This window comes from Tricharina praecox (genome assembly GCF_024521635.1).
Source record: "Tricharina praecox strain CBS 144465 chromosome Unknown BZA05scaffold_20, whole genome shotgun sequence".
Lineage (NCBI taxonomy): Eukaryota > Fungi > Ascomycota > Pezizomycetes > Pezizales > Pyronemataceae > Tricharina > Tricharina praecox.
Genome location: NW_026250422.1, coordinates 358,491 through 374,992, shown reverse-complemented (window position 1 = coordinate 374,992; position 16,502 = coordinate 358,491). Strand labels below are relative to the sequence as shown.

The following is a 16,502-nucleotide window of genomic DNA, read 5'->3' as shown; positions in this document are numbered from 1 at the left end:
TGTAGCACTAGGCGGAGGTGCAGGAGGGGGCGGAGGTGCAGGAGGGGGCGGAGGTGCGTCAGAAGGCGGAGCATGAGAAGAAGCTGGAGCAGCAGCTACCAGAGCAGCATCCGGAGAAGGAAGCGAAGAAAGAGGGGGAGGAACAGGCGGGCAACAGCAGTCGCCTTAGCTGTATCGTTACGTAGAAAAAAAAGTTTTAGCAGTAATCGCCGTTTAGGGCGGGTTTACTTTTAGTAAATCCCCCCAACGTTGGTTACTGTATTTTCTTTTCCATCTTCTTTCCCTTCATTTCCCCCGTAACGCACACATCTGAAGCGGCTGCGAAGTCTGGTACATAACCTGTGGGACGGCTGGGGAATCAGAGGATTCCAAGGGACTCTGTAGAGTTTGCTTCACTGGGGACCCGGCGGTATGTAGGTTCAGAGTTTCATTATCGTCGACTGGAAATCCAGGTACCTAATGTAGGGAATCTTGACGGTGTGACGGGCATGATGCATCACATCGCCCCGGGCCACTCATGAAGGGAAAGAAAAGGAAATCCTCGATGGGGCTACCTACAAGCAGCATCAAACAGCATCAAACAGCTGTCTCAAAAAAAAAACACACACAGCAATTACCCAGGGGCTCCTTCTATCGGTACAATCTGACCAAACACCCTATAAACACAACATAAGCAGAATCCCCTAATCGAATCACTCGACCAAAATCCAAGAAACAAAAACAAAACCCACGCATATCTGCGGGACAATCCGCTGTCTCGCCTTAATAAGGATACCTCTTATTATTCTCACAAAGCTTCTTATGAACCTTATAATGTTTCCTCTGACAGGCAGCCGAGCAATAAGTCGCCACGCCACACTTCGGACACTTAAACTGCTTCACGCCGTCCAGCTCCCCCTTGTGGCAGTCCGGGTTCCAACAGATGAGGTTACAGAGCTCTATAATTTCATCCATATCCTTACCTCCGTGGACGACTCCCACAGGCTCCATATACGAGACTCCAAACAGCGGCGAAAGCGCCACGCGAGTGACCCACGGTGCAAACGGCCGAAACTCTCTGTTGTTGGTGAAGGTTTCCGGTAGATCCTTCCCTAGGCCGCAATCGCAGATAAAAGACTCTGATGCGAGATCCAGGAGAGTCTTCCACGAGTTCCCCCCCGGTAAAGACTCCGGGAAAGGCTCCGGCGCGAGTTGAAATCTGGCTTTTCCGCGACGGTACTTGCAAGTGGCGGGATCGTGTTTCCACTCCCGACAGCGCTCGACGTAGGCTGGGAGAAGTCGGCTCCATAGTCTTTTCTCTTCCGGAGATATTTCGACCGTCATCAATGTCGAAAACGCTGATGATTTGTACGTTCCCAGTACCAGGAGATCGCGCCGAAGTTTCTCCGGAACCTCGGACGTCAAAAACAGCACACAGGCATCAGTGACGGCCGTATGAGATGCAAGATCCATCCGAATATCGGCCACAAAAATGACGAAGTCAAATCCTGGAAACATTGCGCCGTGTTCCACATTTACGAAGCCGAAAACTTTCGTTCCTGGTCGGTTACCTTGTGCGCCTACACGCCCGGTGAATAATGAAAACAATGAGTCTTTTACATCGATCAGAGGACCCTTCGTTTCCGACACCCACTTTCCACGGCGGCATCTCTCACGGATGAGCCATTCCCGATCTGAGAATTGCAGTGAAAAGTGAGGGACGTACCATTCCCAGGAGAGGCGACCGATAGTGTTGAGGATTGGTAGTTTGTTGAGGCCACGGAGAGAATGGATGTTCCATAAAGTCGGGTTCGGGGAGTCGCCGTTGGTAATTACCGGGAGCTGGTACATCGAGAAGTCGGCGCCTTCTCTTAGAGGTTTGAACGGAGTAACGACGATCTAAGTACGCATGAGTGGATGACTAAATTGTTTGAGATTTTCTGCAAGCAGGTCCTTACCTCGATGTACGCATTCCTTCGGTCTGTGTGGGTCCTTAAACTTCTGCCATCGACCGGGAACGGAAACACCACCTCCTTGACGAAACTCCCATTGGAAGACGTGACCTCCATGATGTGGGGGAAAGTTTGCCGAGCGGTAACCACCATGCCACGTAGAAGGCTTCGCTTTGCATTTTCCTCTTCAATGTCCACTCGGATGGTGAGACTTAACACAAAAGTTGCACCGATATCCATGAGTACCTTCACCGGTGTAATTGGACCCCGCGGCATTGGAGGCGAAACGGAGGGGACTTCCACGAGGCCGACCGGTCCTTTTGAATTAGGGAGATTCCGGCACAACATGACATGCATCGGGCTGAAAAGTTTGACTGAGAAAATGACAGAGCCATACCCTAAAAAGCCAGCCATCTCCCCACAATTGGGTACACTCTTTAGGCGTATAACAATATCTTCAGGATTGATCAATAATTTCCAGGTAGGCACTCGAAGAATTGCGACAAGCGGAGAGGTTCCTGCCCATCCTTCGGGGTCGTCTGTAAGTGTGATTCTGGCGTTGGCAGCTTTCCCCATTATCGATATTTTCGCAAAGACCGCGTGTACTGAGGAAAATATATTGTAGCCGACTCTCGTGAAGATCTCGGCCTGAATGATGGGCGTTTCCCATTTGCTGATGTTGGCTAAATCCTTCAGTAGGTACCGTGGAACCACGACTACTACATAAATGGATTTCGGTATTTCCTCCCACTTCCAGCCATGGAAGATGAGGCCTTCGTTTCCAGCACTTGGTGGAAGTACATTACGGCAAGCCACCGTTGGTTTTGAATAGAGAATCGGCAAGGTGAACACTTGGGCCAGATGAAGGTGATGGCAAAGGTCCTGATAGTGTTCCATGCCAGTGATTAGTACCTTGTCACTTTGCACAAGGTCATCAAATGACTCCATCGTCGTCTTCCAATCTGTATCAGGTGTGCCTGCCTTCAACAGCCGAAGGAGTTTGGCGAAACTTTCTCTATTATAGTGTATGATTCTCCTTTCCCGTTCGTCAGTAGCTTCGGGTAGAGTCCGCAAATCCTCGAACTCAAACATTTTCAAGTATAACTTATAGATGAACCTCGCGAACTGTTTCGGACCCAGAATCAGAGATGACGAGTTTGCATCCATGACAGCCCTTGGCTCCCCCAATGCCGCAAACCTCCACCCCAATCGTTCATAGAACCGACTTTTACGATGCTCCCTCTCGACAAATAAAAGTTCATGGAGGCTGAAACTAGAGGAAAATTCCGAAACGTAGGTTTGTGGAACAAGACCGAAAAGTACTCCAAACGTACCGATGTCGCCGCAGAGGCGGCTGGTGAAGGCCTTGGTCGGCTCCTGGGTGCTAGCTACCAACATATCGGTGTAAATCGTAGAGGAAGGCAACCTGCGTAGCAAAGGAGCCGTAGCGGTAATGATATTCAGAAGGCCGAGCTGGTCGAGCAAATTGGATGTCTCAATGATGTCGAACGGTGGCCCATGATGGGAGCCGCCTTGTGTGTCGTACTCCCCTCCATCGAGTATTAGCAAGTTGCTCTTCCATTGTGCAGAGTATGCCCTGCAATCAATCGAACCTGTGAGCTGCCAGTGATGAAGCCCATGGCAGAACTCGAGGACACCACCAATGTGGAACCTGATTTTGACCGAACCTGCAATCACTGCCGATCGAAATGAAACCCCCCAGTCATGGAATTGCTTCTTCGCCGCAGCAACCAAATGCTCGGCAGTCGTCTCGCGTCGGTTGGATCCCTTGATCGATGAACACCCCATTACATGGTGGAATCCGGCAAGAGGATCAGTTGCATAATGCACGCAGAAGTCATCAATGCCGTCGGTGAAAACAAAGGTTGGGTTGACGCGAGTGGCCTTCGCAATGACATTTGCATCCTGCGATGCGACGCCGTCTTTCCAGAAGTGTGTGATGATCTCCGTGGCTGGAGTCTCTGCTTCCGCCCAGCAAGGCCCTGAAGAACGTATATATGAAGAGGAGTGCGGGGCAAATCTCAGGGTACCCTCGATAATCGTTTGGAACATTTTCACGCGGTCCTTCTTCGAGACCTTGTAATCGAGGTATAGCTGCCAATGCTGCTTGAGCTGGGCGAGTGTGTCCTTGGTGCACATCCTCATGAACTTGCCGAACTTGGATGTATTCCAGCTGTCGATGTCCACCGCCACTTCGACAAGCTTCCTGCACTGAGCGTGTAACCGATCCAGCGACTCTTGGTCGATGTAAAAGTGATAGAATATTTGGAAGATCTTTTCGCTGTTAACTTTCTTCTTTCCGTCGGTGAAACAAGCGAAAAGTAGGATGTTTCGAGCTGTTGTCGACGGACTGGTCAGCAGGATCACGGGTCGAATGGTGTCCACAAACAAACGAACCCAACACGGCAGGCTCAGTCTCACAGCAAGTGAAGTCGATCGGCCTTCCGCCGTCCATATGGAGTGTGAAGAGGATATCCCTTTAGTGAAAATCAGTACCGTCTCCGAGTCAGCAATAGCACGGGCCCAAACAACGTACCTTGGGTCTCCACAGTTCAGTAGAAGGATGTTCGCTGATTGCTCGAGAGACAAGCTCTCGGTCAGGCATACTGCGGCTCTGTGCCCGATAGGATAGAAAAATTTCGACTTCTGGATGGTGCATGGATGTGCCATAATTCGATGCTGGAGTGAAGGGTTGGGGGGTTTCGAGCGAGGTTGATTGTGAAGGATGTAGGATGGTAGGTAAGGACGGGAGACAAGGTGGAAGGAACTTCTTCTATAATACCGGCAGTTTGGTCATGCAGAGTATGTAGTAGCTCTTACTAGATGGAATCAAGGATGAAATCAAGGTATGTTTTTTACCTTGTGCCACCACGGTGTCTATTCCCTTCTGAGCCTCTGGCGCGTTTAACGTTATGACCGAATATTGGGACGGGTCAGGTCTGAAAACAGTTGATGTATATAGCTCAAAGTCGGTAAAGAAACACCTCTTCTCAAATCTTCGGTCACCCCCCCTTTTTCACTGGCAAAAGCTGCATTCACAGGTAATTTTGACACTAACTGCACTCAATTCGCTGCAGAGAAATATGTACCTATAACACTTCCCTTCAGCTCTTCCTCTTCAACAGGCCCTTGAAGAAATCGAAGCTATTCCCATCACTCATCAGCGTCCACGTCTTCCCGGTGAGCCTTTCTTGATCCAACTCCTCCACCTTCAGCAGCCCCCAATCCCTCGTGATACCCACAACACGTCCCTTAACACTGCCCTCCATCTCCAGCGTCACCTGCTGTCCGGTATGTAGCCAATGGCGATAGTACAGCTGCTCAAATGGCTCCCATCCGCTACGGCAGAACTTGAGATACATCTCCTCGAAGGTCACTAGCACCCTGGCAAGCAGCTTTTCCTGGGTAAATTCCGGAAGTGACGGATTGAGAGCGGCACGTAGAAGGTTCAGCGATGTCGTTGGTGCTTCGTTGTGCGTGTTTATTCCCACCCCCACCACAAGGTGGAACTGATTACTCTGATAAGAAGAGTTGACAAGAATTCCGCCTATCTTGACGAAAGATTCTGTGGCCGAGGTGGGGTCGCGAGCGTCTACTCTCGTGTTAGATGGACTGGTCAGAGGTGAGAGAGATGGGGAAGGCGAACAAATGTCATTTGGCCATTTCAAGCGCACCGGTATTCCTTCGTAGCCTGGAGCATAGCTCTTGATTCCTTCCACGACGGCTAGCCCGACAAGGTATTGCACAAACATTACCGGGGCAGTGATATTCAGCTCCTGGGCGTGACGGATCACGGTAGAGAAGATCATGCAACCTTTGGGCGAAATCCAGACGTTGTTGCCCCTTCCCCGCCCGGCTAACTGGGTTGTTGCCGCGAAAGTGAGGCCGTTCGGTAGGTGTTCAAGGAGCTTGGGATTCCTGGCGGTGTCAGACAATGGCGGCGAAGTGGAGAAGCAGGAAAACAGACTTGTCCAGCATTGTGTTGGTACTTGTTACCGTCTCGCCGTAGAGCATGAAGGTTCCAAACTGCGAGGGCAAAGAACGTGACTGGTGACGGTAGGTCCAGAGGTTCTCGTAGAAGGACTTGTGGTCAAAGAAGGGAGTTTCTTCATTGGATGGCAACCCCGAGCTATGCGCGTGCAGCGATTTTGGCACTTCATTATAATCGACGATGTCATTCTCAGGATCATCAAGTGCGTCAGTCAGGTCCTTTGTACAAAAGCTATAGCTCCCATTCGAGCTTTCCTGTTCAAGAATAAATGTGTCGTTGTCGTCAATAATCTTCGTCATCTCTCCTTGGATCGTGATTATATCTTGCAGACGATCAACCAACTTTGCCACGTCAGAAGGGTGCGCTGCAGTCAGATGTACCCTACTGAGACGTGGAGGAGGCATGTTCGTCGCGGATGCCTCTATGCCGAGCTTTCGCAGCAAGCACTTCAAGAATCTGACACGCTTCTCCTCGTCTTCGATGATGGCGTCGACAACTTTTGAGTATTCCGGTCCTCCATTACTCTTGCGTAGGTGTGAGCCGATAAATCTAACACCAGTCAGCGGCTAGACTACCGACGAAGCCGAGAAATCAATACTCAGGATGAGGCCCCGTGAGAATCACACCGCCCTCTCCGATTTTGCGGTAAATCACCGCCGCCTTGCCATCCCCTCCATCAACATCGAGCTCACCCTCATAACTCGCCAACACCTCCACCCCTTGATCTTTGAGCTTCCCCGCATCCACAAACACTCCACCGCCGTTAAAGTAGCACTTGAAGCTAAATTCCTCCTTCTTCCCCTCCCCCATCGCCAGCACGCAGATGGTAGGAGCCCTCGCACCATTCTCACTCGCATACTCAAACCCGGTGAATGCTGCACCTCGGCAGGTGCCAGGGAAGAAAGCCAGCTCCCGACTCCCCACCACGGCGAGCTTCAGATTGTTGGGCTCAAACTCGCACTGCTTCGAAGCATAGTAGCCCCCGGCGCAGAACCCGATAAAAGACCCGCCCTGCCGCACATACTGCGAGATCCTCCTGTTACCCGCGCCGTTGAAAGTTCTACAATACGGCAAATCGGCACCGCCGGGAAGAACGAGAAGCGCACAGGTGGACATCCATGGCTCCTTCAGAATCGCATCGGCTGTAACTGTCGACACGGCAAAGTGCGGCGAAAGCAGGCGCCGGAACGAGTGTACGCAGTGCCGCACGGACTCGGCGGTGGTGCCGTTTCCTTTTAGGGACTTAGTCTTGCGCTGCTGCGTGGGAGGGCGGAGAGCTCGTTACCAGCATATATGAGAACATTCATGGCCTTTACGGGAGGCATGGTGGCTGCTGGCTGCTGGCTGCTGGCTGCTGGCCGACTCTGATACGCAGTGTTGCTTGCACGGTAAATGATGTTGTATGTAGGTTGGTTGGTTAACCAACGCCCTGAGAGAAACCCTGGGCAGAGACTTTCTGTTCCACACGAATAGATCACCCCCACAATTCACCCCACAATGTCACAGGCGCCAAAATCCGACAAGCCCAACACCCCGCCGGCGGTATCCGTGCCTGCAGAAGATCCCGATGATGAGCCCGATGACTGGTACGGGGTCCTCGAATGTGTGCGGCCGAAATAACTGGCTGACGCTACAGCGCAGGGACAAGAGGATAATCGACACGGGATGCTCCGGTGATTCTCCCAAGACTGGTTCCCGATGAGGATTTGAGGATTGCGAACTGATGAGGCGGAACCGCAGTTGAGAACGAGACGCTTCGTTTTTGCTTCGTCGATAAGAAGGATTGGCGTCTGTGTAAGGCCGAGGTCCGTCGTCATCCAGCCCACCCCCTCATCTTTGCCCCGCCATCGCACCATCCGACCACCCCAGCATAGCTTATTTCAACGTCAAGCCGCCTTGTGTATTGGGCGATGTTTCTAACGATTATCGGTGCTTCGGATCACAGATGGCAGCGTTTCGCGAGTGCTGGGACAAGCACGGGAATGCTTCTCGCACGTCGCAGACGGATGTTTGATCGCTAGCACTGTGAAGGATCTCTGGCATGTAGAGTAACCAGTAGACTATTCTCCATTCAATACTATAACTATTATGCTATATATCCCTCTAATCGCACCATATTTTATTTCCGTAGCGCGTTGTAAGTCCCATTTTTCAGAAGTTCTTTGACGCGCGTGGGACCGGTGACCGTGGGGGTGAGAAAATTTCCTAACTAAACGCGAGCCAAGTGCTAGTTATCACTACGTGCACTGGTTGTTTCACCGTCGACCTCCAACCATCCCCCACCACCCCCACCACCCCGCCTTCGTCCACGGCAATCCCCAACCCAAACACGATGGCGTCCGCTGTACGAAGATCGTTCCTTACCCTCGCCCGGACGCAGTCCCGCCAGCTCACTGCATCGCATCCTTCCGTTTTCACAGCAATCCGGCGCTTCACCAATGGCGATGACTTCCCGTCGTTCCCTTCCAAGTCGTCTTCCTCTTCTTCTGCTTCGGCACCCATCCCGAACACCCACAACATCCGCGACAATGGCCTGAATGATAGTTTTGAGATCATCGATGAGAAGATGGATTGGTCGCGGTCGTTCCACGGATTGTCCACGGAGGCATTCCCAAAGGAGACCGCGGATGTTCTGCTTGCGCCATTGGCTCCTGAGGAAGTTGAGATCAAACCTGGTATAAACACAGCGCGATCAGCATTAAAGGTGATTGGCTAATGGCAATGCAGATGGAATCCTCTACCTTCCCGAAATCAAGTACCGCCGCATCCTAAACAAAGCATTTGGTCCCGGCGGCTGGGGCCTCGCTCCTCGCGGCGAATCGATCGTCACTGACAAAGTTGTGACGCGCGAGTACGCGCTCATTTGCCACGGACGGTACTGCCCGCCTCTACATCTCCTCACTACGACAATCCACTGACGGATACTCCAGCCTAGTTTCCATCGCGCGCGGCGAGCAACAGTACTTCGACCCTAACGGCATCCCGACGGCTACAGAGGGCTGCAAATCCAACGCCTTGATGCGATGTTGCAAGGACCTGGGTGTCGCCAGTGAGCTGTGGGACCCTAGGTTCATCCGCAAGTTCAAAAAGGAATACTGCGATGAGAAGTTTGTCGAGCACGCCGTTACGAAGAAGAAGCGGAAGCTGTGGAAGCTCAAGGTTGACTCATTTGAATACCCGTACAAAGCGACCTGAGGGGGGAAATTTCATGATTGCGATGATGTACTATAGACTAGCCTATGAGCTTATAAAATACTACCCTCCCTGTACTATAATACGGACGGTTTCTTCATTCATATACCTATCCGATAGCATATGTGATCTCATTGCAAAACACTATCTACTTTCAAGCCGGTGCCAGGTGTGAAGCAAACAACCCGCACAAACGCCACCGTTGCCGCCAGTTCTAGTCAGTGATTTTGAAGGATTGCTGCCCTTCCCAGTGCGGACCACAAGAGCGTATCACTAGTTGCACCGACTGCCTTTGAGACTGACCGAACACATTCTTTCCGCCGCCACCGCCGCCACCGCCGCCATTCGTGAGCCACGGGAATCCTGGTTTATCGTCCTCTATGCACTCCGGCAAGGTCGAGCTCACAGGAGCAGCAGCATGCCCTTCGATTTCATACCGACCGGCCAGTTCAAGGCGTGAAAAACCTCCCACCGAGGGCTGAAATACCTAGTGAAGTTCTGTGTCGCAGACCATGGATGAGCTAGATGACTGTCGTTATCTCGCGGATGGAATTTCGTGGAAGGATACAACATACCTCTAGATATGTACTATGACTTTTCTGCGGACGAGGGCTAGGTACTCTTCCATGAGGATTATCGAATGTGCACCAAATGAGTGCTGAGCGAATCCAACCATTGATCGACCAAGTACTTACTTACTTGCGTGCTTAGGTAGCCACTACGACTTCGTTGTATCTGGCTCGAACAACAAAATCGATCGTTTGACATCATGATTCAGGATGGCGTTGGTGCGTCGCCTGTAAGGCTGTACCATCATCCCCGGTGCTTGTCCGGGTGGCAATTCCCAACCATCTCGATGTGGTATTACTACCTATCCCTATAGGAAAAACATCGTATCATACCCCCTTTTTCACTAGGAAACGTACTTCTCAAGTAAACAACCGTGGTACATATACGGTACTCGTTCCATGCTTGAGGTCACTCGGCAAGCCATCACTGTCTGCAGTCTAGAATGCCCTCCGTATCACTCGCTCTTCCAGACTTTGCCTGGAATGAACGTCAGGGCGCCTTCAGATGTTACTTTAATTTACAACCCCTCGCGATGAGTATAAGTACTAGTACAGTAGCAAGATACGAGGTGAAAACAATACCGGAGTAACGACGCTTCTATATCCAAATTCCGTAATGATTCGGCATCAAAGGCTCGGAGCGACATCGAAGCCATATATTATGACATCTGGGAGTGCGGTAAAACATTCCCCCCGCCTTTTTGCTACGGTGGTTGCATACATACCTAGAGGAACAAGTTGTGGCATAATCCAACCTCCAGACGTGCTGTAAACTAGATATGGGTTGAAAGCGATTATGTGAGGAACGGCAGGTAGCCAGGCTAGCTATGACTAGATCTCGAGAGCACTGAGATTATCATCTCGATCATTTGGAGTTGGATCACCACCACATCCAGAGTCCGTCCATCGGCAAGATACAGCAAGAAGTAGAGTGAAGTATATACCGATACCAATACCGTGCCGCACATACACAAAGAAAGAAAAAACAGATAAGGATGATTCACATCGTCAATCATACAACAAAGTAACCAAATAAATCAAACAAACTTGTATCCCCCGCTAACGTCATCCCCCTCCCTCCACTACCACCGTCGTGGTCGAAACATGACCCCTCCTTCCCTTTTGCACCTCAAACTCGTGACATTCCATCTCGTCGTCGCGATTCGTCAAAGCAAATCTTGGTAATAATAGTATAGTACACGGAAGAAAAGCTTTGAACAGAAAATACAAACTGGATGAAAGGGAAAATGCAAAGATAAAGTACAGCAGGAAAGCGAAAGGCAGGAAGCAAGGAGAGACGAAAAGGAAAAACGCCCAAAGCCACAAAGGATCTAAACCTTAAACCCCAACACCTTCACCGAATCTATGCTTCCCGTTCAGATCGAACCTACATACGCAAAAACTTTTTGGATTGTTCTTTTCTCTCATCACCTCCATCTGCCCTGGATTCTGGGGTCAGGACGATACCTATCGCCGGCACCAGCCCCAGCACCGCTATTGTTTCCGAATCCATTCCCAGGGGGGAGGGAGCTACGGACATCGGTGGCAGTGAACCTGCTGTTGGTGTTGGCGTTACGGGAGTCCGGGCGACCACTGCTGAATCTATCACGAGAGGACGGGCGACTAGGAGGTCCTCCGTATTTATCGCCGTTTCGAGACTCCGGACGGCTGCTGGTGGCCCATCTGTCGCCGGTACGCGAATCCGGGCGACTTGGGGGTCCGCCGTATTCCGGGCGACTTGGGGGTCCGCCGTATCGCTCAGACTCGGAGGGACGGGAGCTGCCCAGAGGAGGGAACCTCTCGCTGGTACGGGAGTCCGGACGGCTGTTGGTGGCCCATCTATCGCCGGTACGCGAATCCGGGCGACTTGGGGGTCCACCGTATCGCTCAGACTCAGAGTGACGGGAGCTGCCCAGAGGAGGAAACCTCTCACCGGAGCGAGATGGTGGGCGACTTCCGGAGAACCCACCAGCATCGGGACGGCTTCCAAGTGGTGGGAATCGGCTGTCGTTGCGAGAGCTAGGACGCCAGTTGTCACCTCCTCCGAAGCCGCGCGACCGCTCTCTTCTGATACCGGCGTCACTCTCCAGGACTTCCACGATGCCTAACGCAAAGGTTTCCCTCGCAGGGTCATCCGCCAGGTAGCCTGGAGGGCCGCCAGTAGAACTGCGCTTCGACAGACTGCGGAAAGCATGTGCTAGGAGCTATTGGAAAATACGTTAGCACTGACAACTCTGTGAAGTGACCACGCGACATACCCTATCGAGACATTTCTTGAACTCCAGTGTTATCTTCGCCTGGTTGTCCCTGGCCCGGAAAGGCAACCAACTATCGATCTCCAACGTGTTTCCATACATCCGCAGCTTTCCTCCAAAGAGCAGCGCTGCCAAGGCGGTGCTCTCGGTGTTCTGTCTAAGCAAGATGGAAGAACCGTCGTTGCTCTTCGCCTTCGTGGAATATGTCACAATCGCTCCCAGTGGGGTGGACTTGTCATCCCTCGCGGAATAATGAACCGAAGAGGGGTGGATCATCGTGAAGTTCTCGCTAACGGTCCTGAATCCTCTTCCTCCAGTGCAAACAGCTAGGTTAGGATACATTCCGGCCAAGGTCAAAGCCTTGATAAGGGGAACGGATTCCGAGTTGCCATTGAGTCGCGGGTGTCCAAACTGGGAGCCATGCCTCTCGCCACGTCCAGACCTAGGGACAATGCCGATTTCTCCGAGAACATCTTCGACTTGCTTGGCGGTCTGGTCAAGAACCTTCAAAGCTCCTCGGTGAAGGAAGTTTCTCTCGGCGAAGCCGTGGGCAGCGTACTGACCATCCCTGTCACGAACATCACGCCATGCCTTGAACGCGTTGATAACACCCATGTGGTCACTACGGGTGTTCCCAATAAACTGGTGCCGTGCTTGGTTAGCCTCCCGTCGTTTGTCCGGGGGGCTGACAAAAATATCACGCCCGCCAGCCGAAGCACCGAGAATGAGAATGGGATCCAAGCATCTGAAAATGACCGCAAGAAGGATCATCTTGCCAAGAGCAGGCTCAACGGGCATGGTGGCCAAAACGTGTCCCAGCTGGGTCAATTTCTCGTCCTGGTCGATAGCACCAAGGGCGAGAAGCTGGCGCAACGATGCCTCGATCGCATGGGGAGCAGGTGGCTCGATGGCCTCCGACAGGAACTGCGCGATGGGATCCTTGAAGCCCTGCAGCTTAATGTCAAGACAAATCTCCTGAAGGTCGGATCGCAACATCTCTGGTAGTCCTGTCGCACGGAGCGAATCGAATCGAGCACGGGAAAACAGAGCGTAGTAGTTTCCGTTCTGGACACGACCAGCACGACCGGCTCTCTGCTTCGAGTTCGACTTGCTAACCCAAGTACAAACCAGCTGCGTAATTCGGCGGGCCTGTTCGTATTGCTTCTCTCTGAGCTTTCCGGTATCCACGACAAACTTGACATCTGGAATGGTGATGGATGTTTCGGCAATATTTGTCGACAGAATGATCTTACGGATGCCCTTGGGCAGGTCCTCGAATACTTCGTTCTGGTTGGGAATGGACGAGTGAAGCATGTAGATCTTGTACTTCTCGGTTTCGTTGAAGTTGATGCCGAGCGGGCGACCGTTGCGGAGTGCGTCGTCAACCTTCAAGATCTCATCGAGACCGGGCAAGAATGCAAGTACAGCACCATCATCAGTTGTGTGCATAATGTGGGCCAATGTGGTCGCCACGAGGCCCGTGGGAACCAGTGCATCCTCCTTTTCGGTAGCTACGGAAGCCTGTCCATCGGAACGAATGTTGACCTCTTGCTTCCAGTTGATGGTTGCATCACCGCCATCATCAGCTTCAACGCCTGTTCCGGGAGAAACGGCCCTCGATGGTACTCGAGACGCGTCCCTCGAAACGGCGGCGGATGCAGGCACAGACAATGCTGGCGGAAGAGGCTTGAAGCCCTCTTCTGAAGTCAAGAAATTTTTCGTATCATCCTCTCGCAGTAGCGTCAATTGTTGTTGCGGGTAAGCCTTGAGCATGGTCCTGATGTCCTCGAGATAGAACTCTGTGACTGGGAAAGTTCTACCGGGGACACTCAGATGCGGGCATCCCACCCACTGTCCATCCGTGTTCTTGTGGCCGAAGTAACCAGCAAACAACTCGGTGTCCATAGTGGCACTCATCAGGACCACCTTAACACCAGCCTTTCCAGTTGACCTCCTCTGCTTAAGAACCCTCTTCAGGATAATCAAGAGATAGTCGATCATGATGTCTCGCTCGTGAACCTCATCAATAACAAGGTGAGTGATTCCATCAAGGACGTCGTCAGGGTTGTGGCGGAGCTGCTGGAGCAAAATTCCAGTAGTACAGTATGTGATACTTCCGCCGGTCTGGGGAAGCTTCGCGTCGAACCGCACCTGGTAACCGATCGACTTTTGAAGAGGCTCGTTCCGCTCAACTGCCACACGTTGGGCCACAGAGGTAGCTGCGATACGTCTTGGCTGAGTACAGATGACGTTGCAATCAGCACCAGAGCCGGCCTTGATTGCGTCTTCGAGAAGAATCTGTGGGACCTGTGCTATAAGGGTGTAAGCGTTGCTGTGACGAACACCGAAGATGTGGATGGTAACATACTCGTCTTTCCACTACCGGTGGCACCGATGATGATACTGACATCATTGTTGTTGACCAGCTCCAAAACTTGTCCGGTGTACTGTATCATTGGCAATTCAGATCGTTTCTGTCGGAGAACCGCCAACTTCTCGTCCTTCAGGTATTCCTCGTAAGCCTCGAGCATACTTTTACTCTTGACTTCTGCCGAAGCCGAATCCAGCTTGCGTTTAGCGTATCTCCGTCGATCTTGTTGTGCCCTGTCGTCCTCGAGTGCCATCTCTTCTTCAGTGGGCGGTAGCCCAATCCGTCTCACACTGAGCAGCGTATCTGTCATGGCCAATATGGAGTCCTGATCGACGTTCAACCACGTCGGCGGGATCGGCTTCAAGATTTCTCCATTGCCCATTCGCAGAGCCTCTATGAAGTGTGGGAATAGCTCGGGATCCCGCTCCTTCAATGCCACGGCAGCGGTCACCCAGGCTGCAATCTCCGCATTCTTCTTGCCCGCCATCTCGACAGGCTCACCAATAGGTTCGCCGTTCAGCATAACTTGTGCGTCGGTCATGTTGGCAGAAATTCTCTTCGCCTTTCCGCGCACCTGCTTTGCTTCACAGGTGTATACGGCGTTCGGGTTATGGACCTTGTAGAATTCGAAAAACTTTTTAGCATTGCGACTATTGAGCACAGTGGACACATCCTTGACTAGGATGTCTCCATCGCCGTTCTTCGCATGCCAATCCTCGGCTTGACGTTTGAATTCCACGCTGGCAAGAATATCCGCGACCCTCCGTTCAGTAGCTCTGGCCGATGCTTTGATTCCCTGTTCCGGCATTTCGATGGTAACTTCTACGATAGCTTTCCTATTTCCCGGGCGGGTCCGGTCTTGGGTCGAGAAGATAGGCACAGTGCCGTAGCGTGCACAGTAATCGTAGATGTCCATCTTGGCATCCTGTTCGTCGTTCAGGAGCTCCTGGTTGAAAGCACCAGTGTGGATTCCGCCGAAAACCAAATCCTTTAATTGACCGGTCTGGTTTAGTTTCAGGACTATATGCTGACAAGCAATCTTCTCGGCGATTTTCTAAGAGCACAATCAGTACGGATGTCTCGGTGACGTAGTGAAAACACGACTAAGATAAACAAACGAACCTTGTTTTGAGCTTCTCCTACCGCCTCAATCCGGGTGTCGTCAGGCAACCTGACAGTTACCGTGCAACGGCAGATACCGCCGCGAACGACAGCGTTGGACCGTGCACTTGTGTTGACACCGTCCCAGAGGAAACTCTTCGGATTCGAGAATAGTGCAGCCGGTGCGCCCGGGTAGTCCTCCTTCTTCAGCTGTTGGAAGTTACGTGCCAGATAAGCGTCATCGATCAGTTCGCCGTCCGGCCTAGGACCCGAGGCCATGACACCTCTTCCGCCTCGTCCGGTTTGGCCCCTGGCAATTCTGCCGCCCTGCGGTTGTGCCATCTGTTTCGAACGCTTCGTGGCCGGCTGGTGAACCGGCGATCCTCCTCTTTGTTGTTGGTTTGCTCGCTGGCCACCAGCATTTGCACCGCCTCTCCCGCCTCGTCCGTTCTGGGGCCCATTATTCCGCCAGTTACTGTCGAGTCTGGGGTGTCGCTGTGCTTGGCCGACGGGTCCTAAGCCGTCATACGGTGTCCATGCGTCTTCGTGTTGCCGAGCCTGCTGTGAAGGTAGCCCACCACCAGGAGCTGTAGTGGAGAACTGAGGCTGTGCCCGTGAAGTGAATGCGCTCGCAGTAGGATTCAGGAAGTTTCGAGGGTATGGCTGATTCTGCATAATGAGTCGTATCCTCGGTATCTGATGTAGAATAAGAAGTGAGTATGTAAGTGACCGAGTTTTTCGCGAGAATAGGGTCAAGGTAGAGGTAGAGATGGAAGGGTGTTCGTTGGGATCGATGGGGGTTGGGGGGTAGTGTTGTGTTAAGGGAGGCGAGGAAGATCAAAGGAAGAGGACAGAGAGCTGTGAGATAAAAAAATAGAAATGCAGCAGGGCAGTTGTGGCAGGAGTAGTAGCGGATGGAAGGGTGGAGGTGGTGGTGGGTGCTTGATTGCTTGCTCGCTGGGTGGGTCTTACCGAGAGGCGCTGCATGTCGTCGCAACAATCCGTCCCCTTAGCAACTCAGAGAGCGAGCGTAGCTGGCAGTCTTGAATGAGCAACTTACACAGGACGACT

At 52.2% G+C, this 16,502-nt stretch overlaps 5 protein-coding genes across 5 annotated transcripts; 2 read left to right on the top strand and 3 right to left on the bottom strand.

Annotated features, from left to right (window-relative positions):
- Positions 1-762: 762 nt before the first annotated feature.
- BZA05DRAFT_376326 (uncharacterized protein) lies at positions 763-4,676 on the bottom strand (the record flags this gene model as incomplete). The annotated part of the gene is made up of 4 exons (XM_051481815.1): positions 4,489-4,676; positions 4,350-4,429; positions 1,938-4,288; positions 763-1,878 (listed from the first exon to the last, which is right to left on the bottom strand). The coding sequence occupies exons 1-4, from the start codon at positions 4,620-4,622 to the stop codon at positions 763-765; spliced, it is 3,681 nt and encodes a 1,226-aa protein (XP_051337535.1). The 5' UTR covers positions 4,623-4,676.
- Positions 4,677-5,002: 326 nt separating this feature from the next.
- Positions 5,003-7,359, bottom strand: BZA05DRAFT_404415 (biotin-protein ligase). The gene is made up of 5 exons (XM_051484300.1): positions 7,229-7,359; positions 6,542-7,175; positions 5,920-6,492; positions 5,599-5,870; positions 5,003-5,544 (listed from the first exon to the last, which is right to left on the bottom strand). Exons 1-5 carry the CDS (start codon positions 7,266-7,268, stop codon positions 5,057-5,059), a joined length of 2,007 nt encoding a protein of 668 aa, XP_051337534.1. The 5' UTR covers positions 7,269-7,359; the 3' UTR covers positions 5,003-5,056.
- Positions 7,360-7,507: 148 nt separating this feature from the next.
- BZA05DRAFT_404405 (uncharacterized protein) lies at positions 7,508-8,035 on the top strand (the record flags this gene model as incomplete). Its single annotated transcript, XM_051484299.1, has 3 exons — positions 7,508-7,616; positions 7,684-7,748; positions 7,889-8,035. 3 exons carry the CDS (start codon positions 7,511-7,513, stop codon positions 7,955-7,957), a joined length of 240 nt encoding a protein of 79 aa, XP_051337533.1. The 3' UTR covers positions 7,958-8,035.
- Positions 8,036-8,166: 131 nt separating this feature from the next.
- BZA05DRAFT_404403 (mitochondrial genome maintenance MGM101-domain-containing protein) lies at positions 8,167-9,245 on the top strand. Its single transcript, XM_051484298.1, has 3 exons — positions 8,167-8,618; positions 8,671-8,818; positions 8,874-9,245. The coding sequence occupies exons 1-3, from the start codon at positions 8,276-8,278 to the stop codon at positions 9,136-9,138; spliced, it is 756 nt and encodes a 251-aa protein (XP_051337532.1). The 5' UTR covers positions 8,167-8,275; the 3' UTR covers positions 9,139-9,245.
- A 1,690-nt stretch (positions 9,246-10,935) lies between these two features.
- On the bottom strand, positions 10,936-16,380 carry BZA05DRAFT_119729 (P-loop containing nucleoside triphosphate hydrolase protein). The gene is made up of 4 exons (XM_051478664.1): positions 15,453-16,380; positions 14,328-15,384; positions 11,963-14,271; positions 10,936-11,908 (listed from the first exon to the last, which is right to left on the bottom strand). Exons 1-4 carry the CDS (start codon positions 16,104-16,106, stop codon positions 11,132-11,134), a joined length of 4,797 nt encoding a protein of 1,598 aa, XP_051337531.1. The 5' UTR covers positions 16,107-16,380; the 3' UTR covers positions 10,936-11,131.
- Between the last annotated feature and the right edge of the window lie 122 nt (positions 16,381-16,502).

Coding starts and splice junctions, on each gene's coding strand:
- BZA05DRAFT_404403 (XM_051484298.1), top strand. CDS start 8,276: ATGGCGTCCGCTGTACGAAGATCGTTCCTTACCCTCGCCCGGACGCAG. Junction 8,619..8,670: donor GGAAGTTGAGATCAAACCTG/GTATAAACACAG, acceptor ATGGCAATGCAG/ATGGAATCCTCTACCTTCCC. Junction 8,819..8,873: donor GCGCTCATTTGCCACGGACG/GTACTGCCCGCC, acceptor CGGATACTCCAG/CCTAGTTTCCATCGCGCGCG.
- BZA05DRAFT_119729 (XM_051478664.1), bottom strand. CDS start 16,106: ATGCAGAATCAGCCATACCCTCGAAACTTCCTGAATCCTACTGCGAGC. Junction 15,385..15,452: donor TAGGAGAAGCTCAAAACAAG/GTTCGTTTGTTT, acceptor TTGTGCTCTTAG/AAAATCGCCGAGAAGATTGC. Junction 11,909..11,962: donor TCAAGAAATGTCTCGATAGG/GTATGTCGCGTG, acceptor ATTTTCCAATAG/CTCCTAGCACATGCTTTCCG.
- BZA05DRAFT_404415 (XM_051484300.1), bottom strand. CDS start 7,268: ATGCCTCCCGTAAAGGCCATGAATGTTCTCATATATGCTG. Junction 7,176..7,228: donor GAATGTTCTCATATATGCTG/GTAACGAGCTCT, acceptor AGTCCCTAAAAG/GAAACGGCACCACCGCCGAG. Junction 6,493..6,541: donor CTCACGGGGCCTCATCCTGA/GTATTGATTTCT, acceptor GACTGGTGTTAG/ATTTATCGGCTCACACCTAC.